The sequence below is a fragment of the Nannobrachium achirus genome (genome assembly GCF_963921795.1).
Source record: "Nannobrachium achirus genome assembly, chromosome: 11".
Lineage (NCBI taxonomy): Eukaryota > Metazoa > Chordata > Actinopteri > Myctophiformes > Myctophidae > Nannobrachium > Nannobrachium achirus.
The window spans coordinates 29512740-29533380 of NC_137820.1; the positions used below are offsets into that span (position 1 = coordinate 29512740).

The window sequence follows — 20641 nt, forward strand, 5'->3', positions numbered from 1 at the left end:
TACAATATGTCAGTAGGGGCTGACTTGATACTTCCTAACCGATTAACAAACATATTAATCATTTATTTGAGAAATATTGTTACATATCACATTCACAACACTGGTAAATAGCTGGCAACCTTCCTCCCTTTTTCTTTTCTTAATAAAGTAAAATAAAGGGAAGATAATTAATTACAATGATTAAATTATGCCTAACCTAACCCTAACCCTCAGAGATATATATCTACCTGCCAAGGCTAAGTACTTAATAATACACATGATGAATAGTTGTAGTCAAGCAGTGCACTCCATATCCAGACCAATGCATAATTTATCTGATAGACTGGGCTTATGGCTTTGAATATGAACCCCTAATATGCTAGAATAGCTTTGCTATTTAATAGTTAGGACCTAAAATCAGATTGGACAATATAAATTCTAATAAGACGCCTCAGGGCCTAAAGGACGGGGTCGTGCCATGTTTGGCCATCTGACCAGTGATGTATATCGGACCAGTTATCCATATATAGAGACCCCTGGTACCCATATATGGAGATAATTTATGCTGTGAGAGCCCAAACATGTTTACTCAATTATTCACTACTAGCCCTTACCCGTTCAAAGATATGAGCTCCGAAATGATGTGCAGTGTGTGGATTATGGGATGTGAGCATCAATGTAAATACCCGTTCCATTTAACGGCTACAGAGATACTGTGTACCGATCTGCATGATTTTGGACAACATCTGTAACAGGGCCAGAACCCCCCCCGCCCACCTGCCCGCCTGCACACCCCCCCCCCCCCCCCCCCTGTGTGTGTGTGTGTGTGTGTGTGTGTGTGTGTGTGTGTGTGTGTGTGTGTGTATGTGTGTGTGTGGGTTTGTGTGTGATTGTGCATGGCCTGAACAACAGCGCCCCTCCCTTAACATGGTGTGGTCACAAAAGGTACTGTAGGCTAAATAGATATAGATACACCATAAAAATGCTATTATACAGCATACGATTCGTGAAAGTGACAAACGGGCTTCACAGTTATGTCAGGTGTGTTCATATGCTGATGGTGATGCGATTTCAGATCAATTGCTCCAGCCACCGAGGAGAAACGCTGAGACAGACAGACACTCACTCAGACAGACACTCAGACATTCGCTAAATTATAGTATAGATATGAAAGTCCTATGATGTCTATGACATCTGACATCATACCCTTTTATGCCCATACATGGAGATCCCTGTCTGTAGAATACTGTTTCTGTTAGTGTGGTATGTGGTCGATTTGGTCCCCATACTATATATGGGCATTCCCATATGAAGTCCTGTTAGATATGGGCTTAATATTGATGACATCAGGGAACTCCATATATGGGCATAAAAGGGATTCTGTTAGTGTGACATCACAGTGAAGCCAGAGCGTGACGTCAGAGCGGCAAACCCATAGAACCACAGTGTCAGACGCTATAGACAGAGATACATACATACATAGGAACAAGCTGTGACCGTTCATATTAAACGGGGACCTACGGTCGCAATGAACAATATGTTTTACATTGTCAGATACTAATAACACTGATACATATAGGCCTACTTGCATCTCTATTTACCATAACTTACATACTATAGTCTATAGATACATTCAATTTAAAGGCCAGACCGCACCAATGCAACTAGTCACAACTCCTTTCAACAAAACAGTTTTAAGGCCAGCTCACACCAATGCAACTCCTTGCAACTGCCATTGAGGATAATTGTTGCAAGTAGGCTAGTTGCAATAGTTGCACGTTGCAAGGCGTTGTATTGGTGTGGCCTGGCCTTAAGTCTGGCTAGGGTTAAGCTTAGATGCATATTGCATACCAAAGAGTATGCTTTCTTTTACCACTTTTACACTAACCACAATTTAATTGAATTGGCTCGGTACTAGGCCTGCTCTTGTTTCCTTCTACAATCTACACCAAATAAGCTATTTCTGGTTTTTAAGTCACGTCATTTTCAGCAACCATAAGCAGCTGTCTTTCATAAAGACATTTTGAATAAGAATGAATAAGTCCCTTTACTAATTAATGAGCTGGGTGAAGAATGGGTAATGCTATTTATATTGTTACAGTGACTATTCATGATATACTTATACAGATTTCATCATGCACAACCTAAACTGTTTTAGAATGTATTTATTTTTAAATACTGACAATTACATGTTTATTTTATTTTTACATTTCTGTTGGGGTTTAAGATCTATTGAATACACTTTTAGACATGCCTGTATTGGTATGAGGGTTCCGAGTTTGAATATTTGCTTTCCAAAATTATACTTTGGCAAGTGTGTGTTGAATTATTGATATTTAAAGCATGCATGAGACATATATTCCTCTAAATACAGTGATCTTCACTTTTTGAATAAACCTTGGTTTGTCTCACGAGGCATCTGGTTTGTGTTGCTTGTTGTTCTAATGAAAAGGAACAATTAAAGGACAACTTTGTTTTTTTACAACAAGGGATCATATTTTGGATTGTAATTAGAGAACAGAAAAGATGAGCGTTAAAATGTTTTCATTTACTGCTTTCTATTCTTTTAGTGATTTTAGTTTTTTGATTTTGGTTCAAATCTAAATATAGTGGCTAAATATGCCTTTTTAGACACAATAAGCTGTTGACGGTAGCGGATGTGTCCGAGGCTGAGAATCAGGGTTAGAAAGAATAGTCAATGATAGAAAGAAGTAAATGAAAACATTCTAACACTCATCTTTTCTTTTCTCTAATGACTAACTAAAATATAAAAAAACAAAGTTGTCCTTTAACTCTATCACCGAATATGAGAGCTTTTTAACCCACAATAAAAATGACGACAACAGTTCAGGTTACTGTGTTATGAAGCATATAGTGTGTATTGCAAACAAAGACAATATAATATAAGACAATATTTTACAGCAACAAAAACAATACTTTGCAAAAAAGTGGATTTAACAATGTCTCACAATGTCTTTGGCATGGAATGTTTCACCTAAAAGGTTTGCATGTTAAGCCCCGTTTCTGCACCTTTTCTACATGACCAACTTAACTTGCTTTTCATAGGCTGAACACAATCTTAATTTAACACTTAGTTAAATAAACAGTAACTGCTAAAATACACGATAACGTAACACAAGAGCAACACATCGAACAATAGAGACTAAATTGTAACAAAAGAAAGACCCTAAGGAATAGAATCAGGGTTCCACATTTCTCTAAATTCTCTTATGGGTGTCCCTGGCACAAAATCTATAGTATATAGTGGTTTTAGTGGTTTGCGTACAAATAAACTTGTGGTCCTTCACATGACATTTTTTGAGTACCAATGTAAAGTTGCTGTGGCAGTAAATCATCAGATTAAACTGAGGCTAAAGTTATCAGAAAAAAAGAAAAAACTAGATGAGGTCACAGAGTAAATGCTACACATTTCGTGTATTTTAACACAAGGCTACCCTGTCTAACACATCTTCTAAAAACAATTGCTCCAAAAAGGCCTATGAAAGAAAAGTATGCATCTTCAGCCACATCCGCCCACATACCCACCATATGTTCTAAAGTTTAGAACATAGAATCTAAACAGAATTAAAAGAGCTTTAATGAGGATATAAAACAAAATGTTGCACCAAGTTCAGCAGTGTCTTAAAAAACACTGATCAAACACACACAATGGTTGATATGATTTCAATGCAGGGAATAATGGTATTCTTTTTAATGGAAAAGCTTGAAGAACTGTGGGACAACCACTTAAACCTAATCTAAGGAAATGTTGAAATTAGTGAATGTGGAATACTTTCATCAGATGCAACACAACACAACATGACCAAAAAAGGAGTGTCAACTTGTTCACTGATAAAAGGCCCCAATGCCAATTGCCAGTGTACTGTATTTTGACTGTGTTATATCTCTATCTGAGTGATGGAATGTGCCTAATGTCAACATAATAACTCAGATCAGATGGCTCAAATTTTCTTTTTTCAGGTAATCTGTCAGCAGGAAACTGTTCAATAATATAAACCCCTAAGTGGAAAAAAGCACAGGGCTGAGGTCAACATTTACATGTTAAAATGAGGTAAACATGATATCAAGACTAAAGGACAATAAACAATAACAACAGGTTAATAGTTTGTAAAACAATAGGCTTCAGGAAATACTTTGACATGCACCAGTGTTAGTGCAGCTTCATCACTGGTTTGCATGAACCTATCAATGTGACTCTGAAAGAAACAGATATTTTGTGACCGATTTCCATACAAATGTAAGTTCACGGCAGGTCACTGGTTCACAGGCTCATCCAGGGTCCAGGTCGCTGTCGAAGAACAGTTTCAGCCGAGTTAGGCTTCTGAGATGTCTCTGACACTCCTTCAGTCACTGTAGAATCAGGAGGCTTTTCCTGGCTTACAGTTTCACCACCAATCCCTTCTTGAGGCTCTGGGACCACTGACGGCTCCTCTGTTGAGGATTCCACTACGGTGTCGTTAGATGGCTCATTCAGAGAACCAATTACACGAGGCGTCTGAAGATCTCTCATCGAGGTGACCCTCTCCATCCGCTTCCGAGCCTCCTCTTTCCTCTGTTGGAAGCGAGTGTTTTCTCCCACCACAACTCTCACGTTATCCGGGGGCCAGAGCCCACCCCATACACACTGCAGGTAGCTGAAAAGCACAATCACAGCGAGGAAGGCAAAATTACTGGCCACACCGACCACTGCAGACGTTAAGGGGAAGTTGTACAGGACATATCTTATGCCAGTGAAGTAAGCATGGATTCGAAGCTGAGCTGAGTATAACTGCACTCGCTTAGAATGGATCACGATGACGGCACCGAATGTAGGTTGATAGGCAAAGGACTTGTAGTCTGGGTACAGCTCCACTTCTATGAGTTGCTTCTGCTCTATCATCCCGGTCAGCAGAAGAGGAGCGTAAAACAGGGTGCTCAGGATCTGTAGAAGGGCAGAGCGGTAATGCAGCATCGCAGAACGCCCCACAGACGACACTATCTCTCCCCCCTTGGTATAACAAGACACCTGGATCATAAACATGCCTAGCTGTTCGTTCACCGGAGACTCTGGCATTTCTAATTCCAACGATATCCTATATGGCAGACCATGAGCCATCACCTGGTCTCGCCCATTCTTCAGTAACGAGATGTTGGCTGTGGGGAACGAACATAGCACTGACTCGGGGGCTTCGCAGTCAGACCTGTAGTAGTAGTGCACGGGCGTGGAGAAGCTGACGGTGGGCATGTAGGAATAGTAGAAGCTCCCGTACAGGAAGATGGACACCCACATCAGCAGGCAGAAGACACAGAACAGGATGGCAGCCTGGAGCAGGGTCCTACGGGCTTTGTGGAAGGTGACAGCCAACACGTCCTGCAGCCACAGCAGAGGCTGCCCTGAAGTGCCCCCCATGGCTGTCTATCAGTTCAGTTCAGTAGAGTAGACTCTCAGACCAACCCAGTCAGCCAGTCACTCTGGTCCAGTCAGTGTGGAGCTGGAAGTACAGTACAGACAGCTGCCTACAGCTCTCACTCCCAGTCTCCCAGGCAGGCTGATATAGGCAGCTCTGCTTAGAAGTCCTCGCTGAGGAGGAACTGTAGGAGGATGAGGAGGCTCCTATCCTTTATGAGTAGGGGCTGCTCCAGTCTCCAGACCAGAAAGCTTACAGATTGGATTTCTTGCCCTTTCTTTAGCTCCGATCACCTGGCCGTCTGCTTTCACAGCGAATATCATCACAACGTAGGTTACACTGCATGAAGTAGGGAGCTGCCAAGAGATTATGAATATATCAACATCCTTCCGCACCTTTTGAACCGGATGTACATCATGTAGCTTCTGCTGCAAGCTTTTTGCTGTACTCTGTGCTGCACCCAGACGTGACGTCGTCAGTAGTCAGCCCCCCCCCCACACACGCATCATCGGCTAGTACTACTAGGGATTCGGGATGATGGGGAAGAAAACTCGCCTCCCAGGACTCGGGACGGTCGGACGGAGGACCATTCTGCAGCTCTCTCCGCCCGGACTTCGCAGCGGGGCGGCAGCCGGCGGCCGGGAAGAGTCCGGCTCGGGCTCCGAAGGTGAGAGGATTGCGTTGTTTATAGGGAAGGACGTGGACGTGGACGGGCCTTTGAATTCGGCTAGCCGTTAGCACGGTGGCCACTGGCCAGTGGCGTCAGTTCAGCAAAAGCTAAGGTATGGCAAGTTGGCAACATGACTGGCGCGCGTGCAAGACACCAGTCATCATGTTGCCATACCTTAGCAACAGGCACGATGAAAAGTACATTTTATTATTTCCCCCTGTAGCCAAGGTATGGCAGCTGCCATAGCTTGCCATACCCAATTGACGCCTCTGACGGTGGCTAACATGCTAGGCAACTATTAGCCGGCTAGCTAAGCTAGCATGTCGGCTAATGGCTAGCAGAACGGGTTTGAATTGATTTTTGTACTTTATTAACAAACGAAACTAAAATATATTTGCAAAAGGTTACAGTGGTACCGAGTTAAACACAAGGTGTTAAAGGATAACCCATGCAGCCCAATGGGCGTGTTGACTACGACGGAGATTGTTGTTAGCGAGCTAATGAAACGTGCTAATTGGCTAGAGCTAACCAGCAAATATTTATAGAACTAGTTTCGTTTTAGTGGCGTTTTTTCTGACAGCAGCGCCTGTTAAAAGTTCTCTCGGGTTTCCTTAGAGCAGGGGTCTTCAACGTTTTCAGGCCAAGGACCCCTTAGTTGAGAGAGAGATGAAGCAGGGACCCCTCAACCTTCTCATAGATTCCATATAGTTTCATTGTTTGACAGCACAATTATCAGTGTATCTTGGATTCATGTCAATTTGTGTTTTCAGATATTTAATCACTTGAACCGCCAATACTTACCTAACCCTCGCAGCGCGAGGCGTTGTAGATCTAAATAAATCTGCAATTTTTGGCTAAGTTCTAAGAATATGGACACTAGGGTTCAAGTGGTTAATATACAAAACAGGAGGAAAAAAAGTTTCTCTCACTCAAAGATTTTGGAGGACCCCCTAGGGGCCCCGGACCCCCTGTTGAAGACCCCTGATTTATAGTTGAAGTGTTGAAGTTGAAGTAAAATGTGCCGGGTTTCAACATCCACCGAAATCGTTGGTTGGTTTTGACCACAATAATACCTATAATTGTCATAATAATTATACAATACTTTTTCTCGGCGATTGATTGATTGATTGAGCACTTTATCAGAAGTTTGCATAGGAAAAGGTACAGTTTTATGACGGTACAGTTCACTGGTACATGGTCAACTAAAAGGATAAACACAGTAAGAAAGCCCCCTGGCTTGTCTCAATTTGTATTAAAAACACTTGTTAAAAAGTAAAAACCATGTTTTTTTTCAGTTCTGCCCACTCTTTAACTAACCAACAATGACTAATGAGCAACTATATAGAATGGTAGGTCCACACATCCAAGGAAACGCCCATGTTGCATGTGGACGATAAAAAAATAAATAAATGGTAACCCCAAACCACCTGTGTGTGGTGGTGTTGATGCCATAGTGTGTGATTTGCATTATTAAATGTTTATCTGGGGTCTGTTTGCAGACGAACAGGACGGCGACGCGCACAGATTTGTGAGAGAAAGAAACACTGACATGAAGCCCCGACCAGTGATTGCCAAAGGTGAGGTTTATACTTTGACCAAACTCCTATATGCTGTAAAAATCCCCCTGGTCCACTTGGTTCCATTTGTGCTCTCCGAGTTAACCATATGAACCCTGTTCTGGGCTATTTTCAGCTAGGATATTGACTCTGGTCAATGCAGTTATAGAGTTTCAGTAGTCAAGGGGTTAAACCCTCTATACTTAGCAAACCAGTTGACCCCCCCTCCCCCCCCCCCCCCCCCCCCCCCACACACACACACACACACACACACACACACACACACACACACACACACACACACATGGGGTCAACTCTGTACTTGGTCTGCTGTCTACACCAAACCTCTTTGCTGAAAATAGCTGATCTTCAAGCTCAGAGTCAAGACGTGTTGCGAGTTGCAGGTCGTTTGGAGCTTTGAGATAGGCTATTTTTCAGTGAATGTTCCCTCCAGAATAGGGATGCTAGGGCTAAACGAACGCTCTGGATTTACAGTGTTTGCAGTAATGGCATTGGCTATCATTGATGTTTTTATGACAAGAATGCATATACTTGGAAAATGCATTTATACATCTATTTGGGGGGTAGCAGAGATATGCAGAGAAAGGAAATAAAATATTATGTAACAAATGATTGTATTTGTGTAAGAGTAAAAATGAGTGCCTTGTTTGGTGTCCATCTTTAGAAGGGGCCGGGGGGTTGTTCCTTCTCGGTGCCTATGATGACAGTGATGAAGAGGATAGCGGGGAGGCCCAGTCTCCTGCTGTGAAGACTCAACACAACCAGTCGGCTGACATTGACAGCACACTGGCCAACTTCATGGCTGTACGTATTATATGATTTGAAACCTCCTTTAGAGCAGTGGTTCTCAACCTTTTCAGGCTGCGACCCCCACAATAATCATATTTGAACTGGGGACTCCCTCACCCTGATGAGCACTAAGAGTTGAGGCATTACATTTTGTATAACACGGTTCTATTGGGGAAAATAGCAGATCTAAATGCTCACAACGCCTCGCAACGTGAGACATTCGTCTAATTAGATCGACTAATTTCACAATTTCTGCCTCGGAATATTTGACAATTTGGCCAATGTTTAATTTGTCATTTTAGAGGTATTAAGTCCTTAAATTTCCACTTTATAAAATGTGCATATACCCTCTATACACTTAAACTGTATGTTGGTTTGTTTCCTGCTGAGTGAGAAAACAATGTTGCACATTAAGTTAATCATCTAGCGACCCCCAAAATAATTTGGGGACCCCCCTAGGGGTCCCGACCCACAGGTTGAGAACCACTGCTCTAGAGATACCGCAAATGTACCCAATGGTTGAGGACCTCCGAAGGAGATAATATTCCAGCCATAATGTTCTGCTTTCCTTGCACAGGAAATCGATGCAATCACCACTCAGCCAAGTTCAGAGGACCCCACGTCTTCAGAAGCAGCCGACGTCACACCCAAACCAGAACCTGCCACACAGCAACCAGTCCCTGTTGATGCGGGAGAGAGTCAGGAAAGCACCGGGGATGAATTCCAGTACAACACTGAAAACTCACTAGCTGGAGGTAATTAGTTGTCCTTCCTGTGTTTGAAATTAAGTGTGCCTATTTTTCAACAGAGAACACATTTTTATTTTATTTGAGCTGTTATGTTTATCTGTTAATTTCAGTTGGTGGTTTGAATATGGGAGATTGGCAAGAGGTGTGGGAGGAGAGCTCTGGATGCTATTATTACTGGAACACAATGACCAACGAGGTGGCCTGGGAGCTTCCTCACTACCTGGCTGACCAGATGCAGGACCTGCAGCAATGTGCCAACACGTAAGTGTCCATTGCTCATTATCGTGGCAGATAGAAAAGCCTTATGTGCAAGGTTGTATGGTCTTTATTAATACCCCTTCAGTTCTAGAGTATAGTGACTTGCATCTCATTGAATATAAAATGATTAAATTGAGTGTTTTCCTTTTGCAGCTCTGCCGTTAATGGCAACGGCACAACGCATCCAGCTTACTACGCTGATCAAAATGTTGCACCCGCTACACCACCTCCGTCAAAGCACGAGGCAAAACCTAAGGCAAGTTCCGCTTTGCATCAAATAGTGCACATTAAAATCATCATTATTCTTTTAGAGTAAATTAACTTGAATGAAACTTTGATCCATTTATTGTTGTTTTTGTCTCCTATTTAGGAGGTGATTGAGAGTGTGGTTGCCCTCACAAGCGAAGAGGAGGAGCGGCGTGGAGTGGCCGCGTTGCTCCTTGGCCCTCTCATCCCCTCTGAAGTGAAGGAGGCAGAAGAGAAGTGGAGGAAAAGGTTAATCGGAGGCTTGGACGAGAAGGAGAACAGCCTGGACTCTGACGGAGGGGGCAGCGGCATTCCCGGGTCCCCCTTGACCACCCTGCAGGACTCGGACTCTGCCCCCGTGGGCCAGAAAGATCCCCATAGCGGTATTCCGTCAGAGGTGAACTCTGATGTTGAGCAGGAGACAGAAGAAGACACTATGGAGCTAGAGTTGGCCCTGGAGAGGAAAAAGGTGGGCTTAAATGCTGAGCGGAATTGGAGCAGAGGACGGTCCTTGATTGCTCCAAGCTGTTCTGACGCATTTTAAAACTACTTATTAACGGTCACTATTAACCGTCACCAGTGTTTACCGGTAACCTATGTCGTATTCTGATTTCTTATTGGCTTGGCTATGCCTACTACTGTGACATTCTGAATAGGCCACCTATCACGTTCTGATAATAATTTTTCGTGTAAAAAAAACTGAACCGATTAATTTAGAACTTCAATTGCCAATGTAACGAACGAACGTTCGAACCGCCGAACGTTCCCTTGCAGCCCTAGTGTAAAGGTGCAGGTAATGGCCCAGACTGCCGGGAACCTAGGCTTCTAAGCTGCCTGACAGTGCATCGGGGGTTCGAGTCTCGTTCTGCATCTCTCTCTCTCCCTGTTTCCTGTCCATCTCTACTACAACTATAAATAAAGGTTTAAAAAGCCCCCCAAAAATATCTTGCAAAAAAAGATGCAGGCACTTTTCGATAGTAGTCTTACAGTATCTCTTAAATCACAAAATATTTTCATATCTTAATCCAGGCACGTTTTCAAAAAGTTATCTGATCTATAATTAGGCCTGTTAATGTTACATAGCAATTATAGTCATTTGTGTAATTGTTGAAATCGTTTCCGCTTATCTGTATAAATATCTGTGGAAAAATAGCAGAAATGGGTGATCTACAATCTCAGCCTGTACATCGGCTATTTTTGCAGATTTTGAATATTATACAATTATTAAAAGTATGCCTGTTTTGGCCATAATGATGAAGGTATATTATTTATTTAGATCATTGTGAGTAATTTCTTTGTTATAACTGCCTTGTACAATTTTCGCTTGCAAAGCTTAAAAAGCAAACTGGGCTAAATATGTTAAAGGTCAACTTTTTTTCTTTTCTTTTTTTTTTTTACAACTAGGGTTCATATTTTAGATTGTAATTAGAAAAAAGAAAAGATGAGTGTTGAAATCTTTTCATTTTCTGCTTTCTATCGTTTTAGGGATTTAAACTCATTTAATTTCAGTTGGTGGGGCATGCGTACAAGTGGCTAAATATGTCTTTTTAGACGACACAAGCCCATTCCCAAGATGCACCACAATTTTTCATGGGAGATGACCTATGGGGGCTAGTAGTATTACTGTAAATAGTAATAAAGAAATCGCCGGCTTATTATGTCTAAAAATACATATTTAGCCAATTGTACGCATGCCCCCAACAACTGAAATCGCTAAAACGATAGAAAGCAGTAAATGAAAACATTTTAACACTCATATTTTATTTTCTCTAATTACAATCTAAATAAAAGATGAACCCTTGTTTTTAAAAAACAAAGTTTCCTTTAATGTTTAAAGCCAAATAATTGGATAATTAATTGCAATTATATGCATGACAATCATAAACGAATATTTTCATGATTGTGACCATTGACTGGCCCCCAGGCTGAGCTGCGGGCTCTGGAGGAAGGTGATGGGAGTGCAGGAGGTTCCAGTCCTTGTTCTGAGACGAGCCAGGATGCTGCTGGGCCTCATGGCCTTCCGAAGAAGGGCCGATGGAAGACTGCCTTCCTCCGTGCAGCCAGCCCTGACTCCACCAGCAGAAGCTCTTACACACAGGAGAACACCGACACGGGTAAGCGTGGATTCACGTTCTGTCATCATGATCGATGTCCGTCATTTGTATGGAGGCATTTTATAGACCCGTTTCTTGTTTACAAACATTGAGACTAAATGCACAGGTGACTGTATCATGTAATCAATTCCACCAATCCCCAAACCTGTTGTTTTGGGGAGCGCTGGTTTCATTGGCTCATTTGGTACCGACCTGCGCGCGCATCTAGGTTTTTATCAGTGTAACGTGGACCAGAAATGCATACTGTATATGAGATCATTGTAGATCCAGCAAAAAAAGCATAATGGTCAGGCTGCTAATCTACAAACCATACTGTTTATTATGAACGCCACTTAGCCCTGCTCTAATGCAGTGGTTCTCAAACTTTCAAGGGAGGTCCCCAGATGATTAACTTAATGTGCAACATTGCTTTCTCACACAACAGTAAACAAACCAACAAAGTTTATAGAGGGTATCTGCACATTTCTAATAAGTGACAATTAAGGACTTTTAATACCTCTAAAATTACAAATTAAACATTGGCCAATTTGTCAAATATTAGAGGCAGAAATTTTGAAAATAGCCGATCTACATGCTCACAATGCCTCGCAATCTGCTGTTTTCACAATAGAACCGTGTTATACAAAATGTGATGCGTTATGCCTCAACTCTTAGTGCTCGTCGGGGTGGGGAGTCCCCAGTTAAAATATGATTATTTGGGGGGTTGCAGCCTTAAAGCTTTAGTCCATTAGACCACTGCTCTAATGGATAAACTTGGACCTAAGGTCCCCATATAAATATTTTTCAATACCTATCATATGAATGGTGGGCGGCGTGACATAATCTGAAGAGAAAACCAGAACTCTTGTACGTATTTGCACTGAAGAACAGCATGAGTTTGTCCTTGACTTGAAGTAGCCAGACGAGGTATGGAGACTAGTCACAAAATCCTAAAGCCCTTGTCTACATGTGTGTTCTGTAGCAGATCCTAAAGTCCCAGAAAAGGCTGCTGCACCAGCAGTTGAGGAGAAGGAACCGGAGGAAACTGAGGATAAAACGGCATTAAAAAGTTTGGGAAAAGAGGAGGTGGAAACGCCTGAGCTCAAGGTAACTTCAGCAACGATAACAGAAGAAATTTGAATCTTGATGAAGTAGAAGTAATTCATGAATGAACTAACAACGTATCAATGTGCTTCTTTTTTAGTTTCAGATCGGAGAATTAGCCAACACTTTAACCAGCAAGCTGGAGTTCCTAGGGATAAAAGAGAAGGCAATCTCAAACTTTCAGCTGCTTCTGATACAAACCGAGGTGAGATTTATGTTCCAGATAGGCTGCTTTCTCGTTGTGTCTGTCTGATCTCTAAAATATTTAATATGCACATTTTGTGCGCTGCCACATAGCAGTATTAAATATTTAAAAGCTTCATTATAATCCATCACAAGGTATCTATGTGGAAGCTTCCTGTAATTATTCTTTTGCATTACTCATGTCTTCTATTTTGGTCTTCTCTCCTTTCTGTCTCCTCCATCTCAACTTCTACTACCCCCCCTCTCTCCCCTGTATCTTTCAGACACGAATTGCAGACTGGAGGGAGGGCGCTCTGGACGGGGTATATCTCCGCCGCAGGCTGCAGGAGGCTGCCGAACACATAAAACATTACGAACTTAACGCCACCCCTAAAGGCTGGTCCTGCCACTGGGACAGGTACGCGCTCCTAACTTTTCACATCTCTAAACTCCCCACCTCCCCTCAAAACTTACCGTGTGACTATATACCCCTCAGTGTCGGGGGTTTGCAGACTTTTAACATGATTTGGAGAAGTGGATCATAATACATTACCAGAAACAGACTTCTCCATGTTTCGGTGATGCGATCCTGGCACTCTGCCTTGCCTGTGTTGATAAGAGAGCATCCACTCTGGGCCAGCCTGGTCCCTTCCTAATAATGCCTGCCTCAGAGAGCGAGGACTCCTGGTCCCAATAGCACAGACTCTTTGGCTAGACTGATCCTGAGGTGAAGTCAGGGGAAAGCGGGTGGGGGTATTGGTAGGAAGGTGGTACCGTGGGAACAGCTTTGCACTTTGCAGGACTACAGCCCCCAGAATGCAACACTTGACACAGAACGATGCCCCGGAAACGAGGAGTGTCACAAGCGTCAAATAAAAGTGAAGACGGACCGTTGAAGGGGATCCAGCAGGTCAGACCACTTTATTTCATATCATGTTTCCTGTTTCTTTATTTCTTGACTGATTGAACATTCTTAGATAGATATTTCCTATGTAAAGAGTTGACTGTGTGCTTGTTGTAACTTCATTTAATTCTGTTGATGGTGCTTTCTGATTGGCATCTTCGTGTGTTTTTGGAGGGAAATGGGTTGTCTAAAGCCGAACATATCTGACAACCGTGAACCTCTGAATTTTGAACAATCTTTCAGGACCAAAGGATGATTGTTTTTCACCTTTTTTGTTAATTTGTCTTTGAGATCAAGGTGGGTTCAACCTATCTATGTCCGCAATCACATTCCAATTTGGTGTCTGCCCTTGGATGGCTAAAGTTGCTGTCCAGACCAACATTACTGCCTCCACCGTGTGGCAGCTTTGTCCACTCCCTTAACCCCGCAGTCCCCAGGTTGTCATGGCATGCAGCTAGTTGCAAGGATGGTCGTTGAGACTTGTGCCTTCTATCTCTGTTGTCCTACTCTCTAGAGAGCACAGGCGGTATTTCTATGTGAACGACCGGACCAGTGCCTCCCAGTGGGATTTCCCAGATGAAGAGGAGAACCAGGAAGACACGAAGTGTAGCCAGGTGCCCCAAAATCAAACAGCCAGTCAAGGAGACACCAAGACCTGTGTATCCACTGCTGTGATTGCAGGTCAGTAAAAAAGACAATCTCTGCAGAGGAATGACAGTAACCGTTGCTTTATCTTCGCTGGATTTTAGTAATCCATTTCATATGATATGAATGATGTATACTTTGATCCTCCAGAATTTGGTTACCAATTGAGTATTCACAGAAAACATAAAAACCGAATACACCTCAACCAAAACAACAAGCTTGTTTTCACTTAGTGATGTCAAGGCTTACGACGAGGGAGAGCTTTTCATTCACTAATGTTACATTTAGTGAGGCTCTTAACTCATTCCCTGCTAGGCCCGATAGTCCTGAGAATATTTCAATGTCTCTACCTGCCATGGCCGATAGTCCTGAGAATATCCCGTTTTTGAAGAAAAAGAAATGTAGTAGGCATGATGGCAATCGTGAAATTTCATGTTTAACCCCCATAGCAACCCCATCTTTCAAACATGGCAGCCATCCTTGTTTACATTTTAGGAAAACATAATGGCTGCTATCTCATGAATGCCTGAACAGATTTCCATTCAGATCTTTTTTGTTTGAAAGCTGTGAGCAATGTGGACACACGTGTGGTGCATGATCTAGGCATGGGTGTGCATGATCCGTGCACTAAGAATTACATGGAAGTCTATGGAGACAAATGGCAAATGGGAGTACGAAGGTATTCTTAAAAGACGGGGAATGTGTTAATTAGCATTCAGTTTGTTGTCACACCGCTTGAGGAGTTGTGTACCCTGTGTTAAACCTGTTTTTAGTGAATGCTTGTGTCTGAAAAACTGATTCTAGTAGTAAAACTCTACATCAAAGCCCAAGAGAGCCCATTCATTGAATGTGCTGAAACTAAGCAGTGAAATAACTGCGTCGCAGAACCAACGCAAAGACATTTGGGCAGTCGTTAGTATCAGATCGGTCTCAGGATTGCTTTTCAAAGCAGAAGGTGTAGTTTTTTTTTTGGTGCTCGTTTTCTCTCCGGTCCAATTCAAGTAATTTAGACAGAAAATAATCTATATAGGCTAATAAACGAATTAAAAAAAAATCTCACAAGACCAATGCCTTTGTGACAGCGGAATCATCTAGTCGTGTCTCCGTTTCCCCGACAGCGCCCTCTCCGCCCAGCACAGCTCCATTCTGGTCTGGATCTCAGCCCCCACTTCCTGACGGACCGCCGCCGCCGCCACCACCTTCAGACTACCCCCCGCCTCCCCCTCCTCCCCCATGCTCACCACCTCCGCCCCCTCCCCCTCCGGACAGCGATGGAGAGATCATGGAGGTGGAAATGGAGATGGACGACGACGAAGGGGACCCCCCGCCCCCGGGAACAGAGGAGGACGGCAGCGGGCGTCCTCCGCTACCTCCCGGCACCATAAGCAACAGGGTATTGGGAGTTCTAACCTCTTGTTACGTTGTGTAAATTGCCGCGTCCAAATGTTTAAATTAAAAATGTATAGGCACGCTATCCAGTGTTGATTTTGTCGACTAAAACTATGACAAAAAATGTGTGTCGACTGCGTTTTTTTCACTGACAAAAACTAAATAAAAACTGAGCTGTGATGACTAAAACTAAGACTAAATATATTGACATTTACGTCAACAAAATAAAAACTAGACAAAAACGTTAGGGAGGGACTAGTGGAGAAGAGTCATTTTCTTCTAGATCTGCTATCTCATGATATTTAGTCGACTAAAATTAGACTACAACTAAAACTTTTCAGGTGACTAAATTATGACTAAAAAAACTAAATTACATTTTATTCAAAAGACTGACTAAAACTAAATAAAAGTTTGCTGTCAAAAACAATACTGACACCATCTTCATGCTGTGTATTTTCTTCGACAGGTTGTGGAGTCTACAGCCACGCAAGCCAAGGGTCATAAACGCAAAGCTGGTCAGTTGACCAAGGCCATCACCATTGGAAGTTGCCCCATTATCTATACCCAGCCTGCTGCCATTGCAGGTAACCAACACGTCATTACACGATTCTACCTAACTGTGATTACAATAATATATAGGGCTGACGGCTGTCCCTTTCAAAGTTTTAAAAACAATATTTTGATCCCAATTAGCAATACTTGTCCTTATAATAGTTATTTGGGTTTTTGATCGGTGCTAACCACTCCTACATCTGGCTTTGTCTGTATGTTTGTATCTGTCCTTGTCTGTATGTTTGTATCTGTCCGTCCATCCCGCATTGGCCAAGCTTTGCGGAGTCTGCACGATGCGTAATGAAATTAACTAATAAAAGGCACCGCTCACTTCATACTGTGTAAAATGGTGCTGAAAGTCATTTTAGGAAATGAATGGATGGACGGACGGACGGTAAACCGGGAATTGCATATTTACTATTAGAAAGCAGCTTATAGCAGGGGTTCCCAAACTTTTTTGTCTCAGGGCACCCCATAAATATTTTTTTTAATCCGAGGCACCTTATATTTATAGCATATCGTCGTTGTCGGGGAAACCTTGTATGTCCAAAACCGTCCAAAACCGTTTTGTATTTATCATCTATAAAATGCACTAAACTAGTGAAAACAGCAGATCTAACCGTTGTGTGCTTGTAGATCGGCTGTTTTCACTAGTTTTGTGCGACAGTCACTCTTGTATGATGAAGCAGGGCTTTGCTTTACCAAAAGACGTACACATTTGAAACTTGGAGATACAAGGTTTCTGCCCGACAGTGACAATATTTTAGTGATTATGTTGCGAGGAAAATGTTGAGATAACAGCCATTTTGGTTAGAACTGACTGAAAATAACTTTGTACTTCAGGTTTAAAATGATACTAAATATTTTTTCAAGTGTCCAAATAAATTCCAAATATTATCAAATTATCTCCCGTCACCCACTTTGAAAACCCCTGCTCTTATTACATTTATATTGATCTAGTTTGTTTCTCTGTATCTGCAGCCCCTGTAATACCAGTACCAAGTACCTATTGGGGTGTGCCTCCAGTCCCTGCCACTTCCATGCCTGTTGAAACCACTGTTCCACCAGTCCCACTGTTCGCCATTCAACCACCACTGCCTCCACCCCAGCCACCCTGCGAGCCTCCAGGAGCCAAAACTCTACCTGTAGTAGACAAGACCAAAAAACTGAAAAAGGACAAGGTTGGTAATAAAACTTCTACTTCAAATTGAGTGCCATAATGATAACCTACCTCAAACAAGGCAACCTAGAGAGTGTGCACTGCATAGTTAGGCCATGTGTGTGTAGTTGAGCTGCTTTGCGTGCCTCAAATATTGAACCTTATTTAAAATTATTTATTGTGGGCTCGCTTTAGCGAGCACTCACTAGTTGTCCCCAATGTTTGTGTGATCGCTTTAGCTCACAAAAATATTAGTTGTCCCCAATATGTTCCAATAGGGCATCCCTGCTTGGCCTGGGGAGATGATGTGCTATGAGCTTAATGTAGGATAGTTGTCAGCAATGGGTGTGGTACCTGAACACAGGATCCAAGTTTCTCAATAGAAGAGCAGGAAGACTACCTCTAACCACAACAAGGTTTTAGTTATATTGTATTAACTCACTCTGTGAACGGCGCCTACCACACCATTTGAGTTATTCTTCATACATAAACGCAATTCTCATACCATTCCTTTGTTTCCTCTAAAGTCAAAAAAGAAAGAATCCAAAACGAAGATGCCGTCGCTGGTGAAGAAGTGGCAGACCATCCAGAAAGAGCTGGATGAGGAGGAGAAGAGCAGCTCCAGTGATGAAGATCGAGATCTGCTCAACAAGAAGAGCATCGAGGAGTGGAAGCAGCAGCAGCTTCTGACGTAAGATTCGAAAAGAGTTCCTGTGCATGGCTTAAACGTATTTTATGCCTAATATAGACTTAGCCATTTAGAACGGGTACACATTATAGTGTATCATTATTTTATGCTTTAACTATTGAAAAATAGCAGATATACAAGCTCACAGCGCGGCACCGAGTGCTGCGCTGCAAGTTTGTAGATCTGCTATTTTTTAAAAGTTGTGAAAATTTGAATTTTGACCCGATTCTATAAGTGTCTTTTGAATCATTCTAAGGTTTTTTGAAAAAAACGCTGTTTCTATGTCAGCAATCTTGCTAGCCATCGTCAAAGAAAAGGTAATTTTCACTTAACTGGAGCTCAGTTAGTGTGAAGGACCCCCAAAATGATATGTATTTGGCCACAGACCCGCATCTCAAAATATTTAGTTCCAGGGACCCCCCAGAAGCAAAATCTGAGTTACAAATGTTCGCTTTGAAAATACACATATTCAAAGATTTGCACACATTTTCACGACTTTTTCAATAGTTAAAGCATCCAATAATTTTAGGCCTAAATGGGTTTTAAATATCATGTACAATAGTCATGTTTTGCATGAGGAATTTTATTTTCAATCATATTATTTCTTCTCTACCTCAGGGGAAAAGCTGGAAAGAACGCTAACTTCGAGGCACTCCCTATAGACTGGCGGGAAAGAGTGAAGAAGAGGAAGATGATGAATAGCACATAACATTTACCCTGTGACACAGCCTGCCCCTGCACACAGTTTCACAAATCTCATTTATCCTTCCCTTCCCCAGACCGAATGCTGGACAAATATGGGTGTGAATCTTCACCATTTCTCTGTGTAGGGTGGTGGTTATGAATGGATTTCTGGATCCCTGTGGGGGGTTGAATGTTGCATTTCTTTTTACAGACTGTAAAACCATACCCAGTGTTGGCATTTGTCCCCTGTATAGATTATGGTTTCCTATTTTGTCTCCAATTTGATGGTAAAATGGCAAGCTCTTATGCATTTGGCTAAGGCTCTACTTTATTTTGGTTGTAACTTTTTTTCTTTTCTTTTTTTTAATACATTACATTCACATCTGTGAAAGTATGTTGAATAGTTATTTAAAATGTTCCCCATACACTCTGTATCTGAAGAGTAAACTTTTGGTATTCTATTTATTTGTTCACAGAAGCACACAACTTAATGTTATGTTGGTGGAACAGATATATCATCACCATGCCAAGAGTGTTATGGTCTGTCTGTGGCTGAGCCACTAGGCATACCACCGTGACAACTTGCATACATTTGATAATGGATCCCCCCTCCTCCTAAAACCAAGTAGCCTACACTGTCCTATTTTAGCTTGCCTTAAAATAATTTGATGATATCCACTCATGACTAGTTTCTATCAAAAATGACTAGTTCGTATCAGAAATGCTTAAGGTAAAGTCAACAAAATGTGCCATATGTGCTGATGGTTTGATTGTAAATATTCCACCTGTTTTGTAGATCCAGTGAAGATTACCATGAGAATTCATTTTGTTGGCAGGACTGGTCGTTTTACTGAGCATTTTTACAGTTGTGTACATAGCATAATGTCTTAAGCAAATAAGATATGCCCCGATTTTGGGATTGGAAGGGAATGTCACGAAATGTATATTTTGTAAAAAGGTATTAAACAGTTTTTCTGATGCCACTTTTTTATTTGACTCTGAATTGCTGCATCTTCATTGTAGACTGAAAATATGGACCAGAGCTCAATGAAAAAAAGTGTTTGAAAAATATTTTCAGATGGGGAGGGGGTGCTGTAGCCAAATGGCCTAGCTACCAAATGGCCCAAAGCATTTTGTGTCCTGTTTTTCAACTGTTTGAGAACCGCTCTCACAAACACCCCAAAGAAAAATGTGGCATTTGCCCAGGACGCAAAATCGCGGTTTACTTCTTAAACATTTGTTTTCTAATTTATGGAACTTCTTTGATTTTTCTTTTATTTCTTCATGAAATTACTGAAAACATAATTTTATTAGACCCCCCCCCCCACACACACACACACATTTTTAGCTTTTTTGGGGAATGTTTTTTTAAAGGGTTTTGAAATAACTAAGAACTAAATGTAGGAAACAAACCATTATAAAGGGACCCATAAAAATGTGTCCGCGACCCACAAATGGGTCCCGAACCAGTGTTTGGGAACCAGTGCAGTGCCCCACCCACATCACCCAACTCCACGTCCATGGTAACATTCTTGTTGAGTGTATCGGTTGCTGGGCAACGTAG

At 42.1% G+C, this 20641-nt stretch overlaps 2 protein-coding genes across 2 annotated transcripts; one reads left to right on the forward strand and one right to left on the reverse strand.

The window, feature by feature from the left end:
- Positions 1-4261: 4261 nt before the first annotated feature.
- Positions 4262-5389, reverse strand: LOC308294262 (seipin-like; the record flags this gene model as incomplete). The annotated part of the gene is made up of 1 exon (XM_080736989.1): positions 4262-5389. One exon carries the CDS (start codon positions 5387-5389, stop codon positions 4262-4264), a length of 1128 nt encoding a protein of 375 aa, XP_080593115.1.
- Positions 5390-5880: 491 nt separating this feature from the next.
- fnbp4 (formin binding protein 4) lies at positions 5881-20055 on the forward strand. Its single transcript, XM_080737434.1, has 17 exons — positions 5881-6054; positions 7557-7634; positions 8299-8438; positions 9001-9178; positions 9283-9433; positions 9584-9686; positions 9801-10145; positions 11601-11790; positions 12752-12876; positions 12974-13078; positions 13341-13474; positions 14475-14641; positions 15724-15998; positions 16461-16578; positions 17528-17727; positions 18233-18396; positions 19012-20055. The coding sequence occupies exons 1-17, from the start codon at positions 5922-5924 to the stop codon at positions 19100-19102; spliced, it is 2697 nt and encodes an 898-aa protein (XP_080593560.1). The 5' UTR covers positions 5881-5921; the 3' UTR covers positions 19103-20055.
- Positions 20056-20641: the final 586 nt, after the last annotated feature.